General features: G+C 45.8%; 1 protein-coding gene across 8 annotated transcripts in view; it reads right to left on the reverse strand.

The window, feature by feature from the left end:
• The window catches only part of FRMD4B (FERM domain containing 4B), a 132,157-nt gene that overhangs the window by 21,625 nt on the left and 87,790 nt on the right, over positions 1 to 22,742 (reverse strand). For 5 of the 8 annotated variants that reach the window (XM_068202224.1, XM_068202227.1, XM_068202228.1 and 2 more), the window contains exons 6-11: positions 19,573 to 19,629; positions 18,603 to 18,625; positions 5,129 to 5,212; positions 3,874 to 3,939; positions 2,782 to 2,839; positions 1,786 to 1,872 (exon numbers count right to left, since the gene is read on the reverse strand). In XM_068202224.1, the coding sequence (XP_068058325.1) occupies positions 1,786 to 1,872; positions 2,782 to 2,839; positions 3,874 to 3,939; positions 5,129 to 5,212; positions 18,603 to 18,625; positions 19,573 to 19,629 (375 nt within the window). Of the gene's footprint in view, positions 1 to 1,785; positions 1,873 to 2,781; positions 2,840 to 3,873; positions 3,940 to 5,128; positions 5,213 to 7,106; positions 7,226 to 18,602; positions 18,626 to 19,572; positions 19,630 to 22,742 lie in introns of those variants that run through there. The other 3 variants (XM_068202230.1, XM_068202229.1, XM_068202231.1) reach the window with 3 other exon arrangements.

Genomic DNA, 22,742 nt, shown 5'->3' on the forward strand with positions numbered 1-22,742 from the left:
TAAAAGGAACTTCCGCCTGCTGCATCACAGGCAGCAGGGCTGTAGTGACACTGAAATAAGCAGCAGTATCTCAGCATTTTAACTCCAAACCCAAGTCTGGCTGTGGGTGCCCTCTAGACCTGATGTCTGCTTTTCCTCCCAAAAGTGATGATTCCAATCACTTACCCAAAGCACACTTTGTATTCCAAACCCTGAAACATTCTTCATATAAAGAAACTGTATATTTAGCCACTCGTTAACGGCAATCATGGCTCAGGACTAGTTGTGGCTTACATAATTTTTGTCCCATTGCACTCGCACCAGAAAAATCCTTAAGGATACTACAGCCATATCCATCCCCACAGTTTCCATGAGCTTATATTTAGGCTCCTCTCTCTCACCTCCCCTTTAAATCTCTATCCTCTGTCGTATAATTATAATTCCAGTGAAGCCAACACCTATTCTCATTTCCATTGTAATGCTTCCACTGCAGAGATGACCTCTGGTTTTTATTTTATTTTTCTTATACACAACTCCTGCTGCATTCAAAGACAACGCCTCATAACTAACTGTAGCAGGGTGCGACTTGGTATCTGGGCCCTGCTGACCTTAAAAAATTTTCTTAATCTGCCTGGTTGATGTTGTAAACTAAAATCCCACAAGTATAAAAAATGCTTGGCGAAGCAATGCTTTCAGCCAGGCAGGCTCCATTTTCTTGGAGAGCGCTGCTGGTCACAGCTGGACATCTTGGCTGCAGAATGATCTTTTTTCCTGGCTGGAAAATCTTATAGATGTTGCCTAAAATCAGGGAAGTGCTCAAGGGCAAGAGGATCTCCTTGATGCTCTCCTTTGACATTTAATGGCTTCATCAAGTTGACTTGCTTTACAAAGGGTTCCTCCTGTGTTACTCTCTTTTAGTGCAGGCATGGGAAGAGACACCTGGGATAAAACTCTGTATTTTACTAAACAAAGCAAAGGAAGGACATGAGAGCTCACCCTTGGCCACACAGGTACATAAATACACCAGAAGAAACCAAGTCATAGCCTGCTCTGGAAAAAGAGAAGTTGGAAGCTTGAAGGGGGGATTACTCTCTAACAAGGAAGTTTTGTTAAGCTGTGCTTTTTGGCACCAATACACTAAAAGATATCATTTTGCAAATGTAAAAATTCCCTGGCGGGGAGCACAACTTCATGTGAACTCCTGCCCAGATAATTCCTGGGGAAAGAAGAACAGCAAACTCCCAGGTCTCCATCCCCTCATGGCTTAGATGTTTCAGTGAAGACACACTGGGAAGCAGTGGGTTGGAGAGGAATGACTTCCAGTACTTGGCATTTATACTCAATTCGCCCTTAGAATTTATGGAAACACACAGTTGCTTCAACAAGCCTTCAATTTCACCAATTTCACGCAGTTCCCCTTGTTTTCTGCCTGTATCAGTGGAGCCTTTTATGCATCATGCACAAAAAAAACACCTACAAAAGTGCACTGAAAACACTGCCCGAGTACAAGGCCTTGCAGAAACACAACTGCTTCATATTTCTGTAGTTATCCCTGGGGGCTGCCAAAATTCCCACCCTGAGACCACCAAACTCAAGACACACGAGCCAAAGCTCCCAAAGGGAGTTTCCACTACCTAGGAGAGGGAGAGATTTACTGCCTCAGTGCCAGCAGAAATCTCCTTCTGCCTCCAGCCTTTGGTCTTTTGCCCACCAGTCTAATAAGCAACAGCTTAAATGAGTATATTCTGACATGCAACACCATACCATGTTCCCCCCATAAAAAAAATCAGATGCAAAAAAACTTACTTTCCTGGGCTTAACTTTGTCTTGTAAGTCGTACTGGCCGATTCCTTTGTAACTTATTCCAAGCCACCACGGGATTCCTTGTTTATCCTGAAAAATGGATGTCTACGTCAACCAAGAGCTACTTAAGAATTAGGCAATTCCAAGATTACAGACCTTTTCACTCTGTGACAAGTACAAGTAGGTACAGAACAAGGATTTTCTGGCAAACAAATTGACGTGAAGTGGATTGCTGGTGTGAAGGTGGAAACTTTCTCCCTCTGCCTTCTGAGACAGAGGCACAAAACCAGGTGGTGGCTGTGCAATGTGGGCAGAAAAGCGACAGTGCTGCTGAAACAACGGGGCTGAAACACTGGCTGGAGGAGTGGCCGTGGAGGGAAAGGACAGGGGACAGAAAAAAACTGTGGCCAATGACTGCATCCACTAAATTCAGGCATGGACAGCCACAGGAGGAGACACCAGCACAAAAACATCAGCTTCTCAGGTACCACAGTCATGGCCATGACTCAAAAGTAAGGAGACAACATCTCTGCTGAGCTCTTCTGCACAAAACACTTTGGCCCCGGCTCTGCTCTACAAATGGGAATAAATGGTGTATTTCCATCACTCTCCAAAAGTATTTCTCAGCATTTCCCCACTCCAAGCACGCACCACTAATCACCTGCCACTTAGGAGGAGTCTTTTCAACATTCTCTTTTTCTAATCTTGATTAATGTCTCTGGGGAAACTGTTAACTGCTTCAGCTCTAGAAGTGATATCCAGTTTAATTAAGATTATAGGAATTTAGCTCCTGATAGGATTACATAAGGTTTTAAAAAGATTCCTTTCTGCTTTCTGGAAACAATTTTTAAAGTACACTGAATGGGGAAAAATTACAGAGGTTGAAAAATGTGGGGTTCCACACTGATAGAAGGGCACTGAATCATCCAACTGCTCCTTTAGGAATGCAATCCCTCATAATAAGCTCAGCAATCACATTATCTATAGTCAGTTACTGACCTTTACTCCATAGTAATGAACTCCATATGTTGGCAAAGCTTCTACTACTTTCATGTACCTGCAGACAGATTTATAGCATATCAGATTATTTTCTCTGGAGGAAGTAATATCTATTAACATATTTTTTTCACACATGCATCCAGGACACGTCATTTATCATCTGCATATTTTGAAGGCCTTAATAGTTGAAGGCTCATGTTTTCAGAAAAAACTTATCATCTTGGCTTGGGGAAAGATGGGGTATTTTGGCCCAGCTAAAGCAAAAGGAAAATCTCTCATACAACAGAAAATTCAATCTTTTATCAGAAGATCATAGAACTGAAAGCAAAAATTCTGAACTGAACATGTGAGCCTTTTGGGAAACATTGGCAGTAAAGACCTGCCTATATTTATTGCATTATGGAGCTCTGGTTTCAAAGGATAGGCTCCAAATGAATATGTTTATGCCATTGTACAACTGTTTCATGAGGCAATTCAGAAAACCACTTAACAGACCATTTTTCCCTTGTTCCTACTGAAAAAAGACCACAGATTATTGAGACAGATTTACAGGCATTGAGGTACGTGAGAAAAACTGCAAGGATTCTGCACTGTCCAGCCACGGCCATCATCTCAAACATCTCCTAACACATCCTACTGCATCTGCTTCTAGGTAAATGAAAAATACAATTCCACAGGCTCAATGGGCAGTTTGGAAGACCTTGATGTTTTGAAAGCCAAATTCTGATCATTTCAAAATTTCTTACAGGACTTAGGGTAATATGCACTCTTAAGAGTTTGGAGTGAAAATTAATTGATGGCAGGCAAGGTATGGATAAGAGTCTTCCAATAAAGTAAGATCCAAACAATTTCTTTTGTATTTGAGGTATGCAAATGACTACACAAATGCTGAACTGCAAGCCTGTGAAATGTGAGACTTCAAATAATTCCACTTTGCAATGTAACTCAATAAAAAGAGAATCTGACAGACACAAATGACATCATTTTCAAGCAATAATGACCCAAAGAGTCTGCCTTGCCACTTCTCAACCAAAAAGAACAGAAGAAAAGTAAAAAGTATCATCTTCACAAATTAACAAGTGTCATACTCACTGAACAATGGCTTGTCCTCTGGTCAGACCTCTGATTTGTGTATAATGCTCAATTACTCTGTCCTCGCTGCAAACCAAGCACAAAACCCAATTTAGAGGCTCAGTGACTTTGTTCATGTGTGATGGCATCTGCTGAAGCTCAGCCACCTGCTCAGCAAGCAGAGAAGGGTCCCCTGCATGTTTCTTGCTCTAGTTTACATTCTGGTTCTTGCTGATTTCTTTCCCACCCTTCATTAGGCAGCGTGGAGCTGCCTGGCTGATCCCCACCATCACATCCTGCCTTCCAGACTAATTACCGAACCAATTCGGATCAGCCTGTTCTGCTGCAGATGCTGCTGCAGAAGAATGGTGCTAATTGTGGAAATTCATCTTCATGTTCTAAAGGACCCAAACTTCAAAGGCTGGTTAATGCTCCATATGTAAGACAGAAGAAGTTTAACCAGAGCTGTTTTTATTCCTGTGTGTTTCTTCCCCCTGACATTTCATAGGTGAAAAAAGCCACACATTTGTCAGCAATGACCTTTTTGCATTTTTCCTATTACATATTTCAACATTTTGTTTTGGAGGAATGTGAAATAAAATATGCATTTCTGTGTCAGACAGTTGAAAGCAAAGAAACACCCAGCAGTATTCATTCAGAGACAAATAATAAACAAGCATGGTATACTTGAAAATCCATCACGTACACATCAAGCCTAAAAAACCAAAACAAACGAGGGAGTTGAATTTGCACAAAGGGCATAAATTCCAAGGAAACAATATCACTGATTCATCCTCAACGCTGTGCTCCTTTACAGCAAATTCAAGCCCCAGAACTGGAACTGTCTTTCTCTTTCCAGCCTTTCCAGATTATTTTCTTCTTCTGTCCTGTCGAGAGGAGCTGGGTGGGCAGCTGGCAGCCAGCAAGGGTCAGCTCACCACAAAGGCTCCACTGTGTGACAGATGAAGACTGAGGTGCTCTCTGCAAACCCAGGCCTGGCTGGAGTTCAGACTTCAGCTCCTTCTACTGCAGGGTCCCCACACACTCTGATCCAGCAGTTTCTGACTCAGCAATTTAATTTGAGCATACTTTCAAGGAGGAATTTGCATCAGATCTTGCATAATTTATAATCTTCTTAAAACTGGAAATGCTTGAAGATGAGCAATTAACTTTATGTCCTGGGCAGAAAACTTTTAGAGGAGTTTGCAAACTGCTAAAAGTGATCTTGTTGTTATCATTCATAGCAATGATTCACATTTTAAATTGACCAGCTCACCAGTAAGCAAGTGATGGATGCTCCTGCAGTGTCTTGGTAGGAAAGACGGGCAGTGTCTTCAAGTCTTTTCTAGTGTTCTCATCACTGAAAAAGCAAAAATGGCCCAGAGTCAGTGCTAGTGAATCAGAGATGGACTCATTAGTTTGGGCAGAAGGAAGGGCTGTATTTGCTGCTCAAAAACGTGGAGTGTTGCCCCATGTCAGGCTGTCATAGCAACGTAACTCTAGATGCCCTCTCACATGACAGTGATGGATATGGTGTCATGCTCATTATACACACACGTGATGATCAGGCCACCACGGTATCAATATTTATTTTGCACACCCTCACTCTATTTGCTGAATGCAGAATGAGCCCTGAAACAGCTGCAGGAAAATCCAAAAGTAAGGCTTGTACTGCTAAGTTTTACTCTGTCTTTAACAACACATTTCATGAAGCAGTGTGGCATTTGTTAAATCACAGAAGTTTAACAGTGATCTGATTCAAAACAAAGGGTTTCAGTTCATACACTTTCAAATATTTCCAGTGAAAATAATTCTCCTGGAGTGTCCATTGTATAGAAAGTTCAAATATTCTAGACTCCAGGCCCAACCTGAAATGAAATACAGAGGGGCTGAATTATGTGAACGCAATTTATCATGACAAAACCCCGGCAGAATATTTTAAACCTATTTAGGGGCATCAGTAAAATGGTTGATATTTTCTCCTCACATGGTCCATTAATTAATCAGCTGAAACCTGCACGCCCCATTTCGGCAGGATTTCTGCGTGCCTTCACAGCAGCGCCAGCAAGCACCAACACGACTTTTCTATGCAAAGAATGCACCACTCACGTCCATCACCATCTGCCTCAACTTTGTCCAGGCTTTCCTGGAAGGTGTTTTTCTGCTCCCAACCTCTCTTCTCACCAGACTGAACTGTTAAGAGTTTTCATCAGAGCCATGTCCCCCTTTGCCATGGCCACTGAGGATGGAGCTCTGCACACGGAGGACACAGCAAACCCCCCCCACCCTCCATGATTCCATCTCCCAGATGCCACATGGAAAACGCAGAAGATGAAAGGTTTTTTTGTTCCTCGGCAGCACGGGCTAATCGCTCTGCAAGGCTCTTCCCCAGCCCTGACAATGAGCCTCAGCCCTGAGTAAGGGGGACCACCTCTGGGGACAAGGAAACAGTTCAATCATCAGCCTATTTATTCTTCAACGTCTTTGATGAAGCTGCCAAGAAGGGGTCAATTAGCACCGAGGAGTGCTGGTTGCGGCACTCTTCTGCCAAGAATATCCATTTTTCTTTGCAAGCTGGCCAGCATCCAAGTGCCACAAACGGGGACAGCTGGGTAGAAAATCAGGATCTCTCCTTCCAGCACTCAAATACAGCCAATGCTCACAAAAAGCTGAGTTTTATTCACCCCTTGCAAGCCCATTTTGATGGGATCAAAAGGCTGCAGGACATCTCAGCTTGCAGAGAGAAGGTAGATTACCAGGGGTTTGTAGGGTCACATGGAAATGTGGACACAGAGCACACTCTTCTGGGGCCTCAGAAACCAGAGCAAAGAATTTTTAAAAATCCACAAAAAAACAAACAAAAAAAAAACCAACCTAAAACCAAAACGAATCAAACAAACAAAAAAAACCCCAAACACCACCTAAAAACCCCAAAACAAAAAACAACAACAACAACAAAATATAACATAGCCTGGACTCCCTCTTAAAGCTGGAAGGTTTGGCCCTCCAACTTCAATCATACACTCACAGGATAACCGATAATTAAACCACAATTTTCCTCCTATTTTTAAACCTGATTTATCACTGCAATGGCTGCTCTAGCAGGCAGAGTTGGCAGGGAACTACAGTGAAGTAGGAGAGGTTTTGGAAGGAAGTACTAACAACATAGCTCATTTTTACCAAACAAAAGGGCTGTTTCTGTAAATGTAGATTCTGAGGTTTAATGGGTGGTCGTTAAACTCCTGTTTAGAAACCTGGCTGTAAGGGCTGAGGCAATAGGGAGGCTGATGCTGGGAGGCCAGGGCTGAGCTCTGGCAGAGCAGGGGACAGCTGACACCCAGCTGTCACCACTACACATGGGTGGAGAGGTCCCAAACTCTCCTTCCCCAAGCATGACAGGGCCAGGAGCCTCCCCATCACCGAGTCTGCAGAAATGCCACAAATCCTGACAGCTGCATCTCCCATGCTCTGAAATGCCACCTTCTGCAACATTTGCAGCCTCCGCCAGCACTACTCGCCTTCCTGTTTGGGCCCCTCACCTCTCTGTTTGGTTTTTGGGCCCCTTGCCTCTCTAGATGTGGCTAAGTAGCAACTTTATCCTCATCAATGCCAAAACAAGGGTGCTAGTTAAGCTTGAGTGATGAGTGGCAGCTCATCAATATGAAGATGTCTACCACTGAATTTAAATTTTGAGGGCCAGCCAGCAATCCCGCCTCCAAGCAGGGCCTGTGGGCTCTGAGCTGGGACACGCAGTGATCAAAGGGCTGTCACCACCAGGTCTGTGCCGGGACAGGGGGCACATCCCTGCAGCACTGACCCAGAACCACAGCCCTGCTGCAGACTGCCAGCAGGCAGAGGCCATGGAGCTGTGACAATTTACAGCAGAGCTGGGCCTTCTCTCCTGCCACCTACAAACCCATCCAATTTCTTACAATAGCAGAGAATACACTGATTTTATGAGGCAAAATTGGCTCCTGGGACTCAGTCTTCCTCACAGGACCCAACCTCACACCCTGAGGTTCAGACACCATCCCATTCACATGCACTGGAAGAAGTCCATCCAAATGGACTTATAAGGCCTGAAATTCTCTGAGAAGCAACATGAGGATTTTTTTCCCCTGCATAATTGTAAGATCAAGCATGAAACAATCCTAGAAAAATGTAAAAGGCCTAGGAGAGACAGGGCACAGCTCCTTGCATACTGGATGCCTTCAGACAGTGCAGGCTGGCACGCAGCAGCCTGGATCTGCTGACTGCACGCCCCAGGATTAGAGTTTGGGATGATTCACGGCTTCAGGGATAATAAAAGCCTCAAATGGTCCTCCCCCTCCTTCCACAGAGTCCATTATCACTTCATCTGCACCAAGCAAGTCTCCCCTTGACCTTCAGGACCACTTTCCCAAGCCCTCTGAGACCCAGCTGTTCCCCAGAGGTGACAACTCCCGATAGCAGGAGCTGCGGTTTGAATTACGACCTGTTCCTGTTTGGTTTCACAACGACCACGAGATGATACAGCAACCCCAGGGCAGACAGCCCCGGCTCCAGATGTCCCACCATCCCCATTATCTGCCAGCCAAACATCCAGTGCTGTATCTGGCATGTCCATGGTGGGTTCCCACCAGAAGGAGGACATGGCTGTCGGGACAGGGAGGCCCAACTTGCCTTTAATCTGACCCCTGTTATGGAGGGGGTTTCTGGACTGGTGGTTTTTGGCATAATTTCAATACATAAACTGCCCAGAGTCAATGGGACTGAACATTTTTTGGCAAAAGGTTTGTTTATTCCCCGGGAGGAGAATATAGGAAACTCTCAACTGAAGTATTTTTCCACTATGGAGAAGAATTAAACAAAAGTAGCAGACAGACCCTTTCCTTCCTATTCCACCCTCTAAACAGGACTTTTCTCTCTGGCAGATACAAAGCAGAACTTGAATCAGTCTGGGCAGCGCAAGTGGAAATAATGAAAATCTGCATCAGAGCTTCACGTCAAACCTCAACTTGCACTCCTGGTACTGCCCATAATTAATTCTCTGTCCCAACATGATCAAAGGTTGGGTAAGATGCTGTCCCCAGCACGCCCTGCTCGTCAGTGCTAGCTCTATGGAGAGGGAGCTTGACTCTAAAATAACCAGATAACATGACTGAAAATATTTAATCATGTACCATACTATCAATAGTACTTCCCACTTGGAACTTCAGCAGCAAAACAGGACCAATCTCATGAGCTTCCTACACCCTGCTAATGTCACAGTGAAATTTTAGGCATCTTGCTAAAACCACCACCAGAAATCCATGAAGGAACCAAGCCAGACCATCGTGGCATGCTCTGCCTAGAGTACATTACTGAAAATTTAAAAAGAGTTACATATTTATGCCCCCAGAAAATGTGTCTTGACAGCTTGTAATGGACTGATACAACACGCCCTGCCAAGCAAAGATTTACAGAACCGTGCTAATGAGGACCATTTGTCAATAGGTTTCCCTGCACTTACTGTCAAAAACCAGCTTATGTCCCTTGCCAACGCAGGTAAGAGCTTAGATGGAGTAAGATGTGGTTAATGAGAGTAACAAACATGAAGAGCAAGCAACACACCCAGCAGCAAAAGCCATATATTGGACTACAGCATAGAAGCTTATCAGCCCACAGATTCTTTGTAAATATTAACAACTCAATGAGGACAGGACTTCAGACAACTCTTAACTGACTAAAGCAAGGGCAGGTGTGTCTGTCTTTGCTGAATTGCGTTTATAACACGTTATAAGGGACAAATTTATCACTAGGGAAAGTGCATTGTATAGCAACTTTCCTCTATTCTTGGAGCTCCTTGACCTCACACAAATACTTTCCCGTGTTGCTAGAGGATCATTGGAATAAGTCACTCCTTGGTTCTCCTGAATGTCATTATCTTATGTTCACATACATCTTGTAATGAATTTTAGATGTAGCACAGGTAGAATTCAGAGTCGCCTTGCCTTTAGAAAATGTCAATCAGCCTCTCAAAATTAACCTGAAAGTTATTTCATGGACACCTGAACACCAGCATATTTGAGAATTACATATGAGATTCAGGGAAATGTGCAGCTGTACAGCAAAAGGATGATACGCTATTACCCTACATCATGAAGATGATTGAAAGCATTTCCATTAGGATTTGTCACCCCACTCTCTTCAAGATATTTAGAGCTAGCAAAATAAATACTCCAAAAAGCACAGCAGACGCTTGAAAGCTTGACAATCAAGGGTGTCAGAGAGTCAGACGATTCAGCTGATGTCAGTAACAGCTCTATTTCTTGACAATGACCACCCTTCCTTGAGAAGGCCCACCAAATTCCTTTGGACCGAATTGTACAATAACATCCTGTGCTGCTGCCCACACCCCAGCCTGGTCCTAGAGTGACCTTCTCAAGTGACCAGACTCAGGGAAACATCACCAAGGTCTCCAAGGTGCTCCCATTCCTTACACTCAGAGATGAGAACCAGCAACATGGACCATCCCATTGTAGCTGGGCTGCTTCAGCAACAGGTGCCTGCTCTGTTGGCTTTGGGTTTGCTGTAAAATAAAGAGCAAGGCAACCTGAGGCCCCGTGGAGGCTGCTCTGCCCTTCAAGGGACCACGAGAAACAGGTGCGAGGAGCAAGCAGTGAGGCAGTGGAGGGGAAAAAATGAGCAGGGTTAAAAGTGCAGGAGAAAAAAGGGGGGGAAGGAAGAGAGAGCAGGGGAGGTACAGGGAGAGATGATGGATTTAGCAGCTTTTGAGTATGCCAGAGCAGCAGGATCCTGGCAGCAGGATTTCGAAATGTGCTCTCCGACAAATCCTCTTTTGTGACCAATGCCAGACGTTTCCCATCATTTCCCAGCCTTTCAGTTCATGGTCTGCTGGCACACTCAAGAAAGTTATTTTTCTACTGAAGGGAGCCCAGGATGTGGAAAGGCCATGAACAAGGGGCTCCCGTTGGTACAGGACTGCCAGAGCCCGAGCTTCCCCTCAGCCAGCAGGAGCTTTGCTGGGGGCAGGGCTGCAGAGGCTGCCACTTGAACAGCAGATAGCAGCCGCCTGCTCAGAGAGGTATTTGAAGGGGCATTTAAGAGCCTTCCAACCCCATCTGTGAAAAGGACCCTGATAAGCAGTGCAGATGGCTTTTTTAACCCCAGCTTGTTGGACATTTAGGCTGAGGCTATGCTATGGGTTCCCACCTTGTACAGCTGCAACCGCTTTAGCTTCACAGCTCAAGGAGGACCTCCACCGAACACAAAGTGTGGCTGGGACTGGATGACCATTCCCCACACTTGGACCAGAGCCTTGAACTCCCAGGCCTGTTTTCCTGAGCTAAATTTCTCTGCTTCCCAAGCACTGCCCAACTCGTGGGCAGAGCAGCAGCACCTCCTGATCTGCCGGGGTTTGGTGACCCCGTACATTGGCTTTTGGAAGACGGGCCAGGAGAACCAAGGAAAATGCAACATTTCTCCCATCAGCTGTGTGCACTCACTTCTCCATATGAGCACATGGTGAGCAGACAAACAGGAACATGAGCTGCTCCCAGAGCCACCTTGGCAGATGAGACAATGCTACAACTTCCACTTTGCAGACAAGAAACAGGGGGCCAAGGGAGCAGCTCTTCGTGGCTACAGAAAATCTGTGACCTGCAGCTGCCCTAAATCCTCAAGGCTTCTTTTACAGCTCTTGATGTGAAACATGAATATTCTGAAGACAAACCCATTTGGTCCTTGGACCTACCACCTACGACGGGTGGTGGATCCCATGCCACAGACCTCCTACGACATATCCATGTTTAAAGAGCTGCTTGCGCATACCCACAGCACATGTTAGCAGTGCTCCCCTAACAGACCAGACAAAAGCAGAATGGCTCTGCTTTACCTGGGGATTTACTGCCAAGCAAAAGATGGATATTCATAGTTGATACAACGCTTGAAGGATCCCAAGCCCTTCCTCGCAACAACAGAGTGTTATTTCTAACATTCACACTTTCTTCCTGTTCGCACAAAGGTCAGCTTAGCCATATTAGTTGTGGGTTTTTAGCATGTCTGAGTACAGTAGCAAAGTTTAAAGCTTGTTATCACAGCCCAGCTGATACATGGAGATACATGGAACCACAAGAAAAATAAAGTGTCCAAATAATGATAAAGACCTGACAAATCTGCAAAAGCAAAAAAGCTGACGTTGAAAAGCTGTCGCTCCGTTTCCTCAAAGCACATAATACACCTCATGTGATACATCTCAGCCACCATGGGAAGGAAAAGCAAAAGATTTACTTCTGCTTTTCTAGAGTGAGGATGTTGTTAGGAATCAGACCAGAGCCCAAACTCCTGCTCACAGCTGAGGGTGCAAGACTGGAAAAAATCCCTGTAGACCTGATGAAGTTTTTCAGATATTCAATGAAAGGGAAGTGAATACATTACAACACAAAACCGTGAAATGTGATTTTTACAATAGAAGAAGGCCACATGTTTTAAAACTGAACCTGTACTTAAGGGAATTTCTAGGACAAGGGAAAAGCATCTTTTACCTGTGGCTGTGGATGTCATGATGCTACCCCATGTGACAGCTTCTCCCCTGCATGAGGGACAAGTTGGGGGATGTTGAATTTCCTGGCACCTTGCTTGCCTTGTCTCTCATCTGTTTTGCATGCAGAGCACACACAAAAGACCTCTCTAGGTGGCTGGGTTGTACCCACTCTAGCTCTGCTCTCGGAGTTAAAAACAATTTAAAAAAAAAAAAAAAGAAAAAACAAAAGAAAAGAAAGTACTGTGGAGGGACTGTTAAAGAGGACAAAACACAGTAACCCCTTTTCTGCCCCTATGGAAACTGTACAAACATCACACACATGAAATCTAAAAATTACTGTTCCTTACCAAACTGCCATAATTATGTGTGAATATTAAGAGTTACACTGCTATATACTAGTAGTAAATCCCATGAGATCAGGTTGTTAAATTACTGCAAATATCCTTTTTTTACCCTCTTCATCTAATCCTTTTTGCTCATTTCCACCCACAGTGCTTTCACCTAATTAATCTGCTCCATAATAAGCATTCTACACAAATTCCCTGACGGTCCTTACAGAACTGCTTTAAAATAGGAAATTGTAAAAAACCATTATAATTACATCACTGCAGACTGTATATGCTTTAGTCTGCCATGAATTGGATGAATCTACAAGTAGCACCAGTGCAAAAAACCCTGTTGCTATGAAAAGTCTATACAAGAAATGGCATCTTAAGTACTTCTTCTTTGCATTTGCACCTGGTTTACTTGAAAAATAAAACACCATGAGAAAACAACGTTTTCATCTCATAATCGCTGCCTCAGTGCTCAGGGAGATGGAGCTCAGCAGTTCCCTGCCTGGCTCCCCTCTGCCTGCTGCCTTGCCTCAGCTCCTGCTCTTCATGACAGACCTGCATGGATTCACCAAGGAAAGCAAAATTTTCACCCTGCTAGAGAAAAATTACTGCAGTCTTCAACCAGCTGTCTCTGAAGAGGGTATAAAATTCAATTAAGCTCTTGGGAAAGTGGTTATCTCATACCTGTCAGTAGGGTGATCATCATCATTCTATGAAATAGATATGAAACATGACTTTCCCTAAACTTGCTTATTTACTACCTTGGTTTATCATATGCTCCCAAATAAAGCAAAATAAATAATCAACCCCCTCAACTAACAGGCTCTGAGTAAGCAGATCTTTGCTCATCTTGTCCTAAATTAGCTGTTTATGGAAAAACAGGGAGCTGAGGAAAATACATAGCTGGGTTTGACCGAGAGAGAGTTAATGGTTCAGAGCCAGTGCCTCACCAGGTATTTAAAGAAAAAGTGCTGGGAGTCACAGCTGAAAGGCAAAGCACACAATGAGTCACTTGGCAAACAAGGGCCAGGGGCACAAGGGGCACAAGGCAGCGCCAGGGCTGAGCACTGATTTACAGCCAGGCACACACAGCCCACGGGGAGCTGGGGGCAAACTGCAAAAAGGCTGAGGGTATCAGGGCACGGGCATTTAAAAAGTGCTTTTGCATGGAAAAGAACATCAGAAACTAAACTACAGTGCTGCTCCAGGCACCAGATGGATGTCCTGAGAGTGAATCCTCTGGTGACCCACCAGCTCTTTTGTATCGCCCCACTGACACAGGTGTGAGGAAATAGCTGGGGCTGGAACAGGATCCAGATCGAGCTCTGATCTTTGGCTGCCAGATGAGATGTCCCCTTGTAACTCATCCCCAAACTTGTCTTCCTGCTCCAACCCCAGCCCTGGGCGTGGCCACATCAGGAATTTTCCTGGCAAAATTCCCAGAAACAGGCTGGACAAGCCACCTCCAACAGACCTCAGGTGTGTCCTGTTCCTGAGGGTACCTTAATCTTGGGGTTAGCGGTAGAGCGAGCAGGTGCTTTGCTATCAGACAATTATTAACTTCTTTCCAACAGCTATTTTCTTGCACTGCCCACGTTATCTTTCCCGCATTCTTTTCTACCAAGAGATCTTCCAGTTTGCCTGGCAAAATATTCAGCTTCCCAACAAAACACTACCCAAAAAAATCTCACTCTGAGCACTCACTCTTAATTAAGAGCAAATTGTTAATACTACTTTCTGCACCTAGATCAAGAACTTCACTTTTATCCAAGGAGGATTTTAAAATCCTGGAGTTTCTGAAACAATTACTCCATAGCCCCAGCTGCAGGGCTATCTCTCTCCCAAACCTTTCCCTTTTACAAACTGCCTTTATCACCCCCATAACGATAAACCCCGGTGCCTCGCACATGTCAGCTATCAGGAATTCATTATTTTGTCTGTGTTATGTTATACCAGTCGGGAGTTATCTTTGCAGCCCACAGGCCAGAATCAAAAACGAATGCGTCAGCTATTTAAAGAAAATAGAATCTCTCCTCCAGCAATTTAATTAACTTCCAGGGAGCACGGCTGGGTTTCAGTCCTGGAAATGGTACTGGGGAAAATGCAGCCCAAGATTACCAGTCAGAAAATAAATGTTTTTTTTTTCCCCAAGTTGCTTTCCTTATATAGTCCCTGTAGCTAATCTGATTTTGATAAACATTTTTCCAGTGGTAGGACAGCATTTAGAACTTCTCAGTTATAAAATGTCTCTCTCATCAAGCTACAAAGGAAAATAAAAGTATATAATATTTTACAGCATTTTTGAGGACAGATGCTTAATTTGTAAACTAAATACCGCTAAATAATTTATTTCCCAAGGAGCCAGACTTTCTATGTTGCACATCTACAAGATGAATAATTAACAGACTGCCAAAACATTGTCTCTTTAAAATTCAAATAGAATTCCTAAAATAAACAGAATATGTACGTTTTCCCCCAAAACTGAGCCATGCCAGAAGTCGCAATTTGAATCACATTATCATTCTAAAACCTTTGCGTAGAGTTTAAAAACCAAGATTTCATAAAACCAGGCTTGCAGATTTTTCTGTTTCATTTGCAAATAGGAGTGGAGAAATGCAATTAACTCACACAGAGTTTCAAAACTCCAATCAATGACTAATGCTTGCTTGGGGTTCCAATTGCAGGAGCTGGGTAAAAAGTGCTGGGACCTCAGCTTAAACACACGAGCAGTCAACTGGAAACCATGGATGAGTCGTGAAAAGCAAACATGAGCCAGTGTTACATCCTTCCTCTTGAGCAAAGGGTGCCCAGCGCTGCACAGGAAGGCAGAGGGGCAGGGATCTGCAGCATCCCAGCCTTCCTGGGGACAGCAGAGCTGCAGGACTGTCCTGCTCTGCTCAGGGCAGCCCTGACACCATCCCAGGTAGGTGGGAGAGGGATAGCTCACGGAGCATCCCGGTGACATCCTCTTCATCACACACAGCAGGGAATTATCTTGGCTGGGATCACCAGCTGGGTAAACAGGAAAAGGAAATGGGTACATGGTGGCCTGCTGCCACCTCTGTTCCTCATTCCTCCTGTGTCCCAAAGCCAGGAGAGGCTGCCTTTGAGAATCTAGAGTTGTCCAAATCAGGACATGCTGCAGGTGCAATTTTGAAGCATGCACTTTAGTTTTACAAAGATGTCTTCAAAACCAGGGTCCTCTCAAAGTGGGACTTGGGTGGTTCATCTTACATAAAGTCTCTCCCCAAATAATAAGGCACAAACTAAATGATCTTTAAGATCCCTTCCAACCCAAACCATTCCATAATTTTGTGAAAAACCCCTCTCCTCTAAGACCCCAGCTTAGGACCTTGGGGTCCTACTGCAAAGCACCTGCAAGGACCAAACCCCTAAGTCCCTGGTATTCCCATGCTGCCAGTGCTACCAGACTGTGAAGCCCCTCCAGAGTGACCTTTGTGATGTAGAAATCAAAAGTTTTTTACTTTCTCCAAGTGCCCACGTGTCAGGTTTGCTCACTGAAAAGAAACAGATTTCCAAGGAATGCGCTCACCCACTCAGCATGGGGCAGGGGAGGGTATTTCTCAGCAGGCTGCTGCTCCCTGCCATCAGGGTGTTATCTGAGAATTTGAGCAGTGGATTGGGAAAGAGGTTCCTGCAGAACCACGGGAATCTGCCGTGTTTGGGCCCTGGTACGGAGCTGACGTCAGTGGGAATGCCACATGGTGACCCCACCACAGGATGTGTCCCCATGGAAAAGCTGCCTATGGGATATGTGTGAAAAATCAGACAGGAAGAGATCCCCAGCACTGCCTGGACTGGCCCAATCCTCACTTCCACAGAGCTAATCTCCAGGACTTCAGGCAATTCCTGTATTTACCCACGTTCATTCAGCACTAATCCAGTATCAAAAAAATCAACCTGCACATTCTCACGGAAGCAGAGGTGGTGCAAGAGCTACATTCCAGAAGGTGATTCAAAGCAGAATGTCCAAATGACAGTGAGCAGAGAACACACTAAACTCAAGGCACTGCAAAGGGAGGCAAATCCCACTGCACAGGAGCACTGCTGCAGGGACACAGTCTGTACAGCAGAAGCCAGTCCTTCATCGTTAAGACATGCTGGCAATTAAGCCAGTGCTTTATCAGCACTGGCCCAAAGGACCACTTGTGATATGTGACATGGAATTCCTTCACTGCTGGTGTGCTCACGGGGCCTGGGACAGCTGGCTGTGTTCATCTGCCACAGGGGCATAACATATGCTCAGTTTAACAGAGGAAACAATTGCTGCAGCTATTTCCATGCAACTCTTAGGGGAAGAGCTGCATTTGGAAATCACTCTTGTAGCAGAGTACTCTTCCCTACAATTTTCTTTAAATACTTCTGAAGGTAACCACGGGCCATGCACTCCTTGCAACGTGTCCAGGGAAGCATGGAAAACAACCACAGACACAGTTCTTGGGCTCGTGAAGCCATACTTACAAACCTATTTATGGCAAATGATAAGGAGGCTGTGTTAAGTTCAAACCACATAAGGGAGCTTTTCACCACGAAGGTGGTTTCTAACATTAACCCCTGTTCTTGAAGATCATGAAAATGGTGCCACCAGTTGCTACAGCTTAACAAGTTACTTATTGTGGAGTCAGCAGTGATTTTCTGCTTATCTGTGCCTAACTGAACTAAGCTTAGGGCGTCCCTGTAGAGATCAGCCAAGATAAGGGGTCTTTCTAGAGAAAAATGCAGCATACTACAGGTATAAGCAGTATACTGAGGGTCACAAAGCAGGTCTACAGCATGAACAGGAACACAAATGGTCTGCACAGCCAGCCCACCTAGCTGATCAAAGACATCTTTTTCTCCCTGCAGGTGTGACAGCATGCCAACAAACAGGAGGAGGAGGTTTGATGGACTTCACAGAGCATGTCCTTTGGCAGAGAACGGACAGGCCTTTGAAGGAAAGGGGTCTACGGATTGGCACTGGCATTTACTTGACAACTGCCCCCTCAAGGGAAAGCAGAGTCACTCTGGCAGTCAAACGTGACTTGCTCCCTGCATTTGGGCAGACAGGTCTGTACTGAACGCTCTCCAAAGCTGCTGTAGCTAAAGCATAAAACACACCTCTCCCCCCACATGGAAACTCAGCAAGCAGTAAAATATTAACGTGACCAAAGCCAATCTTCTGAATCTCTATTTGCTTAGTGAGCTGTTTCTAATGGGAGGTCTTTCCCCGTGGCTCCAGCAGGTCCAGGTGAACCCACCCGCTCCCCTCAGCCCCTTATCACAATCAGAGCTGGGTGAGCAGCACCTCCAAGGGGAAGGCAGACCTGATGATGCAGCTTTAAACAGCTCAAGCGGAGGAGGGGGGTCGCACATCAGCTACAACACAACTGTTGGGCCAAGTGTGGGGAGGGAGAGGCCCCGGGGCAGCTGCAGGAGAACATGGCTCATTGATCCCCGGGGCAGCTGACCACCGTCCCTGCATGTGCTGCCACTGCAGGGGCAGGGCTGTGGGCAAGGTCACCCACATGGACCCAAACACAGGTCAGCAGAAGCATAGGCAATGGTTTGCTTGGCAAAAGTTTGGCAAAGCACAAGTCTTCCCAGCAGGGAAGTGTGGGAGCTTTCCCCTTCTCCCACTGCGGCACCCACACTCGGGAGGGGAGCAAAGCTTGGTGGCCTGAAACACTGTTTTGACTAAGAGCTTGCTCACAAAAGGCATTACTCACCCTGCAGACTCAGATTTTATCCAGCCCAGCAGCACATTTCACTTTCTTTGGGCACTCCTCGCAGCTGGACTTTACCCCCGTTTGTGATTGTTTGCAGTACAATGCCAACACAGAAAAACACATCCATCAAGCACACACCAGTATTAGAAAGGAAAATGTTATTACCTGGAATAGTCCCCTTTAGCTTCCTACAATTGAAAAACAGTGACAGAATTAAAACATGATCTCTTCAAAACCCTCGATTTTCCCAGCATTGTTCACTTCCCCACTCCCACAGCCCTGCAGGCAGATCCTGACCCCCACCACACTCCCTGCAAAACACAGAGCCTGCCTGCATGTGCTCAAGAGCTGGACTTGGCCCCTCATGCTCCCAGCTGTAGACAATCCACCCACAGCACAAATAAAACTGCTTCCAAAACGGGGATGAGTTTCACATTGCAAATCAAATGTCGCTTTTACTGCACAAGAAGTGAAATACAATTCTCCCTCTTCTCCCATCCAGGCAAAGGTTGGCTGTACAGTCAGCTCAGCAGTTGGGAGAAATTGTGCTCACTCGAGATGAAAACAACTGTTCAGGCAGATCAAGCTGCTGCTGCAGCTTTGCTGTGGCATTTTGTCAATGACAATGGGGGAAAATCCCCTATTTATAAAAGGCAGAATTTCATTTCATAGAAAGCGGTAAATAACTGGAGTTTAAGTCTCAGTAGAACAAAACTAGATTAATGAGAGGGGAAAATGACACTGTATATTTTAACATAACAGAGGTATCAAAACCATATGCTTGGAAAAGGAGATTCACAGGCATAATATAGCTGATTTAGCTACAATATTTACACTTTTCTTCCCAAATCTCTGGAATGTATTTAAATTAGGATAAGTGATAAATTGAATGGAAACCTGCCCAGACAAATGACTTCCCTTGATTAGCTCTTACTCTTTCAGTTTAAAACTCCTCAAATAAATATTTCTCTTACTTGCCTATGAGAAAAAGAACTCCTATGTGTTCCAGCTTCCCCTCCGCTCCCCAGCCGCGGAGACCACAAACAACCGCGCGGGGGCTCGTCCGCACGGAGCGCGGAAAGAACACCGGGAAGGGGAACGCGCCGAGCCGGACGCAGCCCGGGGAGACACTCACCTGGAGCACCAGGGCGGCCAACTTGAACACGGTCTCGCTGTCCACCTCGATCTGCCCCTGCGCCGGAGAGAGCAGAGCGTGAGCCGGGCGCGCCGGGGAAGGAGGGGAGGGGGCACCGGGAGAGGCGGTGCCGGCTCTCGCTGCCGGACCGGCACTGCCCGCCCCGCGTCCCCCCGCCGCCACCGCACACCGCCACACGGCCCGTCCTCCCCACCCCGAGCCCTGCCCTCCGCCTGCTTTCTTTACAAATCCGGCTGCGGCGGCGTTTCACGGGATGCTGCTCCGCGTTACTGCGCCCGAGCTCGCCGGGACGCGGTCCCGCACGCTGCCAGCCTTTGCCATGCAGCAACGAAGGGGTTTTAATGGCTGGAAGCACACCCACCCCTCCTCAGAGACTGGTTTGGGTTGGAATCATAGACTGGTTGGCACCTTAACAACCGTCTCGTCCCCGGGCAGGAGCACCTTCCACCAGACCAGGTTACTCCATGCCCTGGCATTCAACACTTGCAGGGATGGGGCAGGGCAGATACATGGTTGGATGGCACCCAGGAGCACATATCAGCTCCACAAGTAGCAGTATTTGACAAGGTATAAAACCCTGACACCATCTACAAGAAACGGTATTTCCCAGCTCATTTCTGTGCTCTCCAGAGCACAGAAGCTGAGCTTGGGTGCATCTATCCATCTGTCCCAGCCAAGAGAGTGCCAAGGAATTACATCCATCTCTCCGTAAAGAGTTTTATTGCTTACAGTTTTAGGGCCATTCCTTGTTTGTTGTCATTGTGGTACACAGCCCCCTGATGCTAAACCAGCCATACTGATTAATCACAAGGACAGCATAACTGAGTCCTTTGTCCTGCTCAGTCTGCATCCCACAGCTTTCATTTCTTCCAACTCCACTGGAGCTCTAGAGCAATGTTCAGAGAAACTGCATGGACCCCATACTGAAAATCTCCTGTGCCTTGAGCCCACCCCCAACCAGCCCTGTTTTAACAGCACCATGTACTCACAAACTCCACAGGTGCCAAAGCATCAAAACTACATGAGGATCCTTTTTCTTTTGCCTGCTTACAAGCTTAAGTACAAACTTTCCAGGTTAGTTTCTTACCAGGAAAAGCCCTGGCCTTGGTTCTACTCTGGGACCAACAGTGACACTGGAAGAGTAAAGGAGATGCACTGACAGTTGCACTCTTTTACTCCTCCTGCATCCTGCAAACAGTGGGCAAAGCACAAAACTGAGCCACGGAGCAGCCCAGGAACACTGATTTTTCTTATTGACTTTTTGCAAATGCAGATAGTGGACATGATGCCTGCCTCATGTCACTGAGATCCCAACACATCTTTAGTCCCCAGGATCTGTTGGCTGAACGAGAAGACAAAGCAGACCGAAAGCTGAAATAATGCCAAAACCAGGGCAGCAGCAAGATCTACAGAATTACATACAGATACAGGGAAATGACATCTCAAAATATATTAGGGCACATCTGGAGCTGAGCTAATTTACCACAGCTGCAGGTCTGGCCCACAGAGGCTGAATTCAAAAGTTGAACAAACAAATAATTCAATTTTCATGGAAAGGAAGTGTTTTTGCCAGCTTTGTCAATAAAACATTCCAGCAGCAGCACTCCCCCAGGCTTCTCTGACAGGCAGACCAAGAGGAATTTCCCCTTCCCAACAGGTGTGGCACCAACTATGCAGGAGTAGCCCCCAAAGCATTCCCAGACATATTTTATTAGAAGAAGAGGAGGGGCGCATCACAAGTTAAGAGAAAAAAAAAATAGCTTGAAGTGCATCCTTCCTTCAGATCTCTTTCATGTTGGTGCTTAAGAAAAGAGGCAAGATTGCAGCCCAGAAGCTCTTCACATAGGTGCAATTTTAAGGCACTTTGTTACTTCCAGGTCTGTATCAGGTTAGTCTTTGTCATGCACATCTGAACTGTCTTTTTGAAAGCTTAAAATGCATCTGCCCAAGCAACCTCTGATGCCAGCTGTGGTGGCGAGAGGATTACGGGAGATAGGTCATCCCAGCACCATGGTGTCCTTCACCAGCAGACAAAGAACTCAGATATGAGAAAATGCCATCACAGGGAATCTCAGCTCAGCAGGAAAGGTGAGATCTGGCTCAGCAAAGCTGCCCCTGGATCACAAAATCAGGGAAAACAGGGACAGAAGGGGCCTTGAAAGCTCACCAAGACCATTGCCCTGCCCCAGGGCAGAGTCAGCTACATGGGGCTCATTGCCTTTTAAGCCTACAAGAAACTCAAGGAGATTTAACTCTCCAAAGTCCTCTCAATTTATTGCTGGCTCCCAGATAAGCTCAGCAGCACTTGATGAGCTGCTGCACCAGAGTCTCTGCTGACCCACAGCAAGAGCTGCTGCTGGCCTTACAAGGGTGTTTGGGACTTAATAACCAAGCACCTCCTCACTTTTCATCTTCAAACTACCTCACAGCCATTAGCTAATTAGCAATAGTAATTGCAAGGCTGCTCTTCTGTGTTTATTTGCTTTTTCCTAGATACTGGCCTTAAGAAACTCTGGTCACTTTACTGCTTGCTATGGCACGGCCACAAGTGTTAACAGTGATCCCACAAACCACTTCATTTAGGGTTTTAGGAGACCAGAGAGAGCATGAAGGGGGACTGGCTTCTCCATGTGAGGAAGTTCACTTTGCTTTCCGAGTGAGGCATTTGCTGTGCCAGGGCCTTCAGTTTCAAATGCATTTGCTTAGAAGCTTTAAAGAGTGAAGAGAGTCCTCCCCAACTTGACCTCTTGAAGATGTTGCAGGTGTCTTGACCTAGCAAAGGGGACAAACAGATCACCCCAGGAGCAGAGCTGCCATCATGTCTTTCCAGCTGCTGCAAACCTCAGAACAGGGTGGACCAGACCTAGTTATTGTCACCACACAGTAACAGCGGCAGGAGACTGGGGCCACTCTAAGCAAGGCTCAGGATAAAAAACCAAAAAACCAACCAACCTGAAGAACAATCCACCCTTTAAAGGGACTCAAAATCACAGAAAAAAAAAAAAGGTGCAGGGAAGTGAAGGGACTGCCCTGAAGTCCTGCAGTAACTAAGCAGCAGAGCAAGGATTTGAAGCAAAAGATGCCAAAGCCCAGCTCAGCCTGTATTTGACAGACTAATGCTCTCCAAGTGACGGTGTCTTGGGCAATTC

This window comes from Anomalospiza imberbis, chromosome 11 (assembly GCF_031753505.1).
Source record: "Anomalospiza imberbis isolate Cuckoo-Finch-1a 21T00152 chromosome 11, ASM3175350v1, whole genome shotgun sequence".
Classification (NCBI taxonomy): domain Eukaryota; kingdom Metazoa; phylum Chordata; class Aves; order Passeriformes; family Viduidae; genus Anomalospiza; species Anomalospiza imberbis.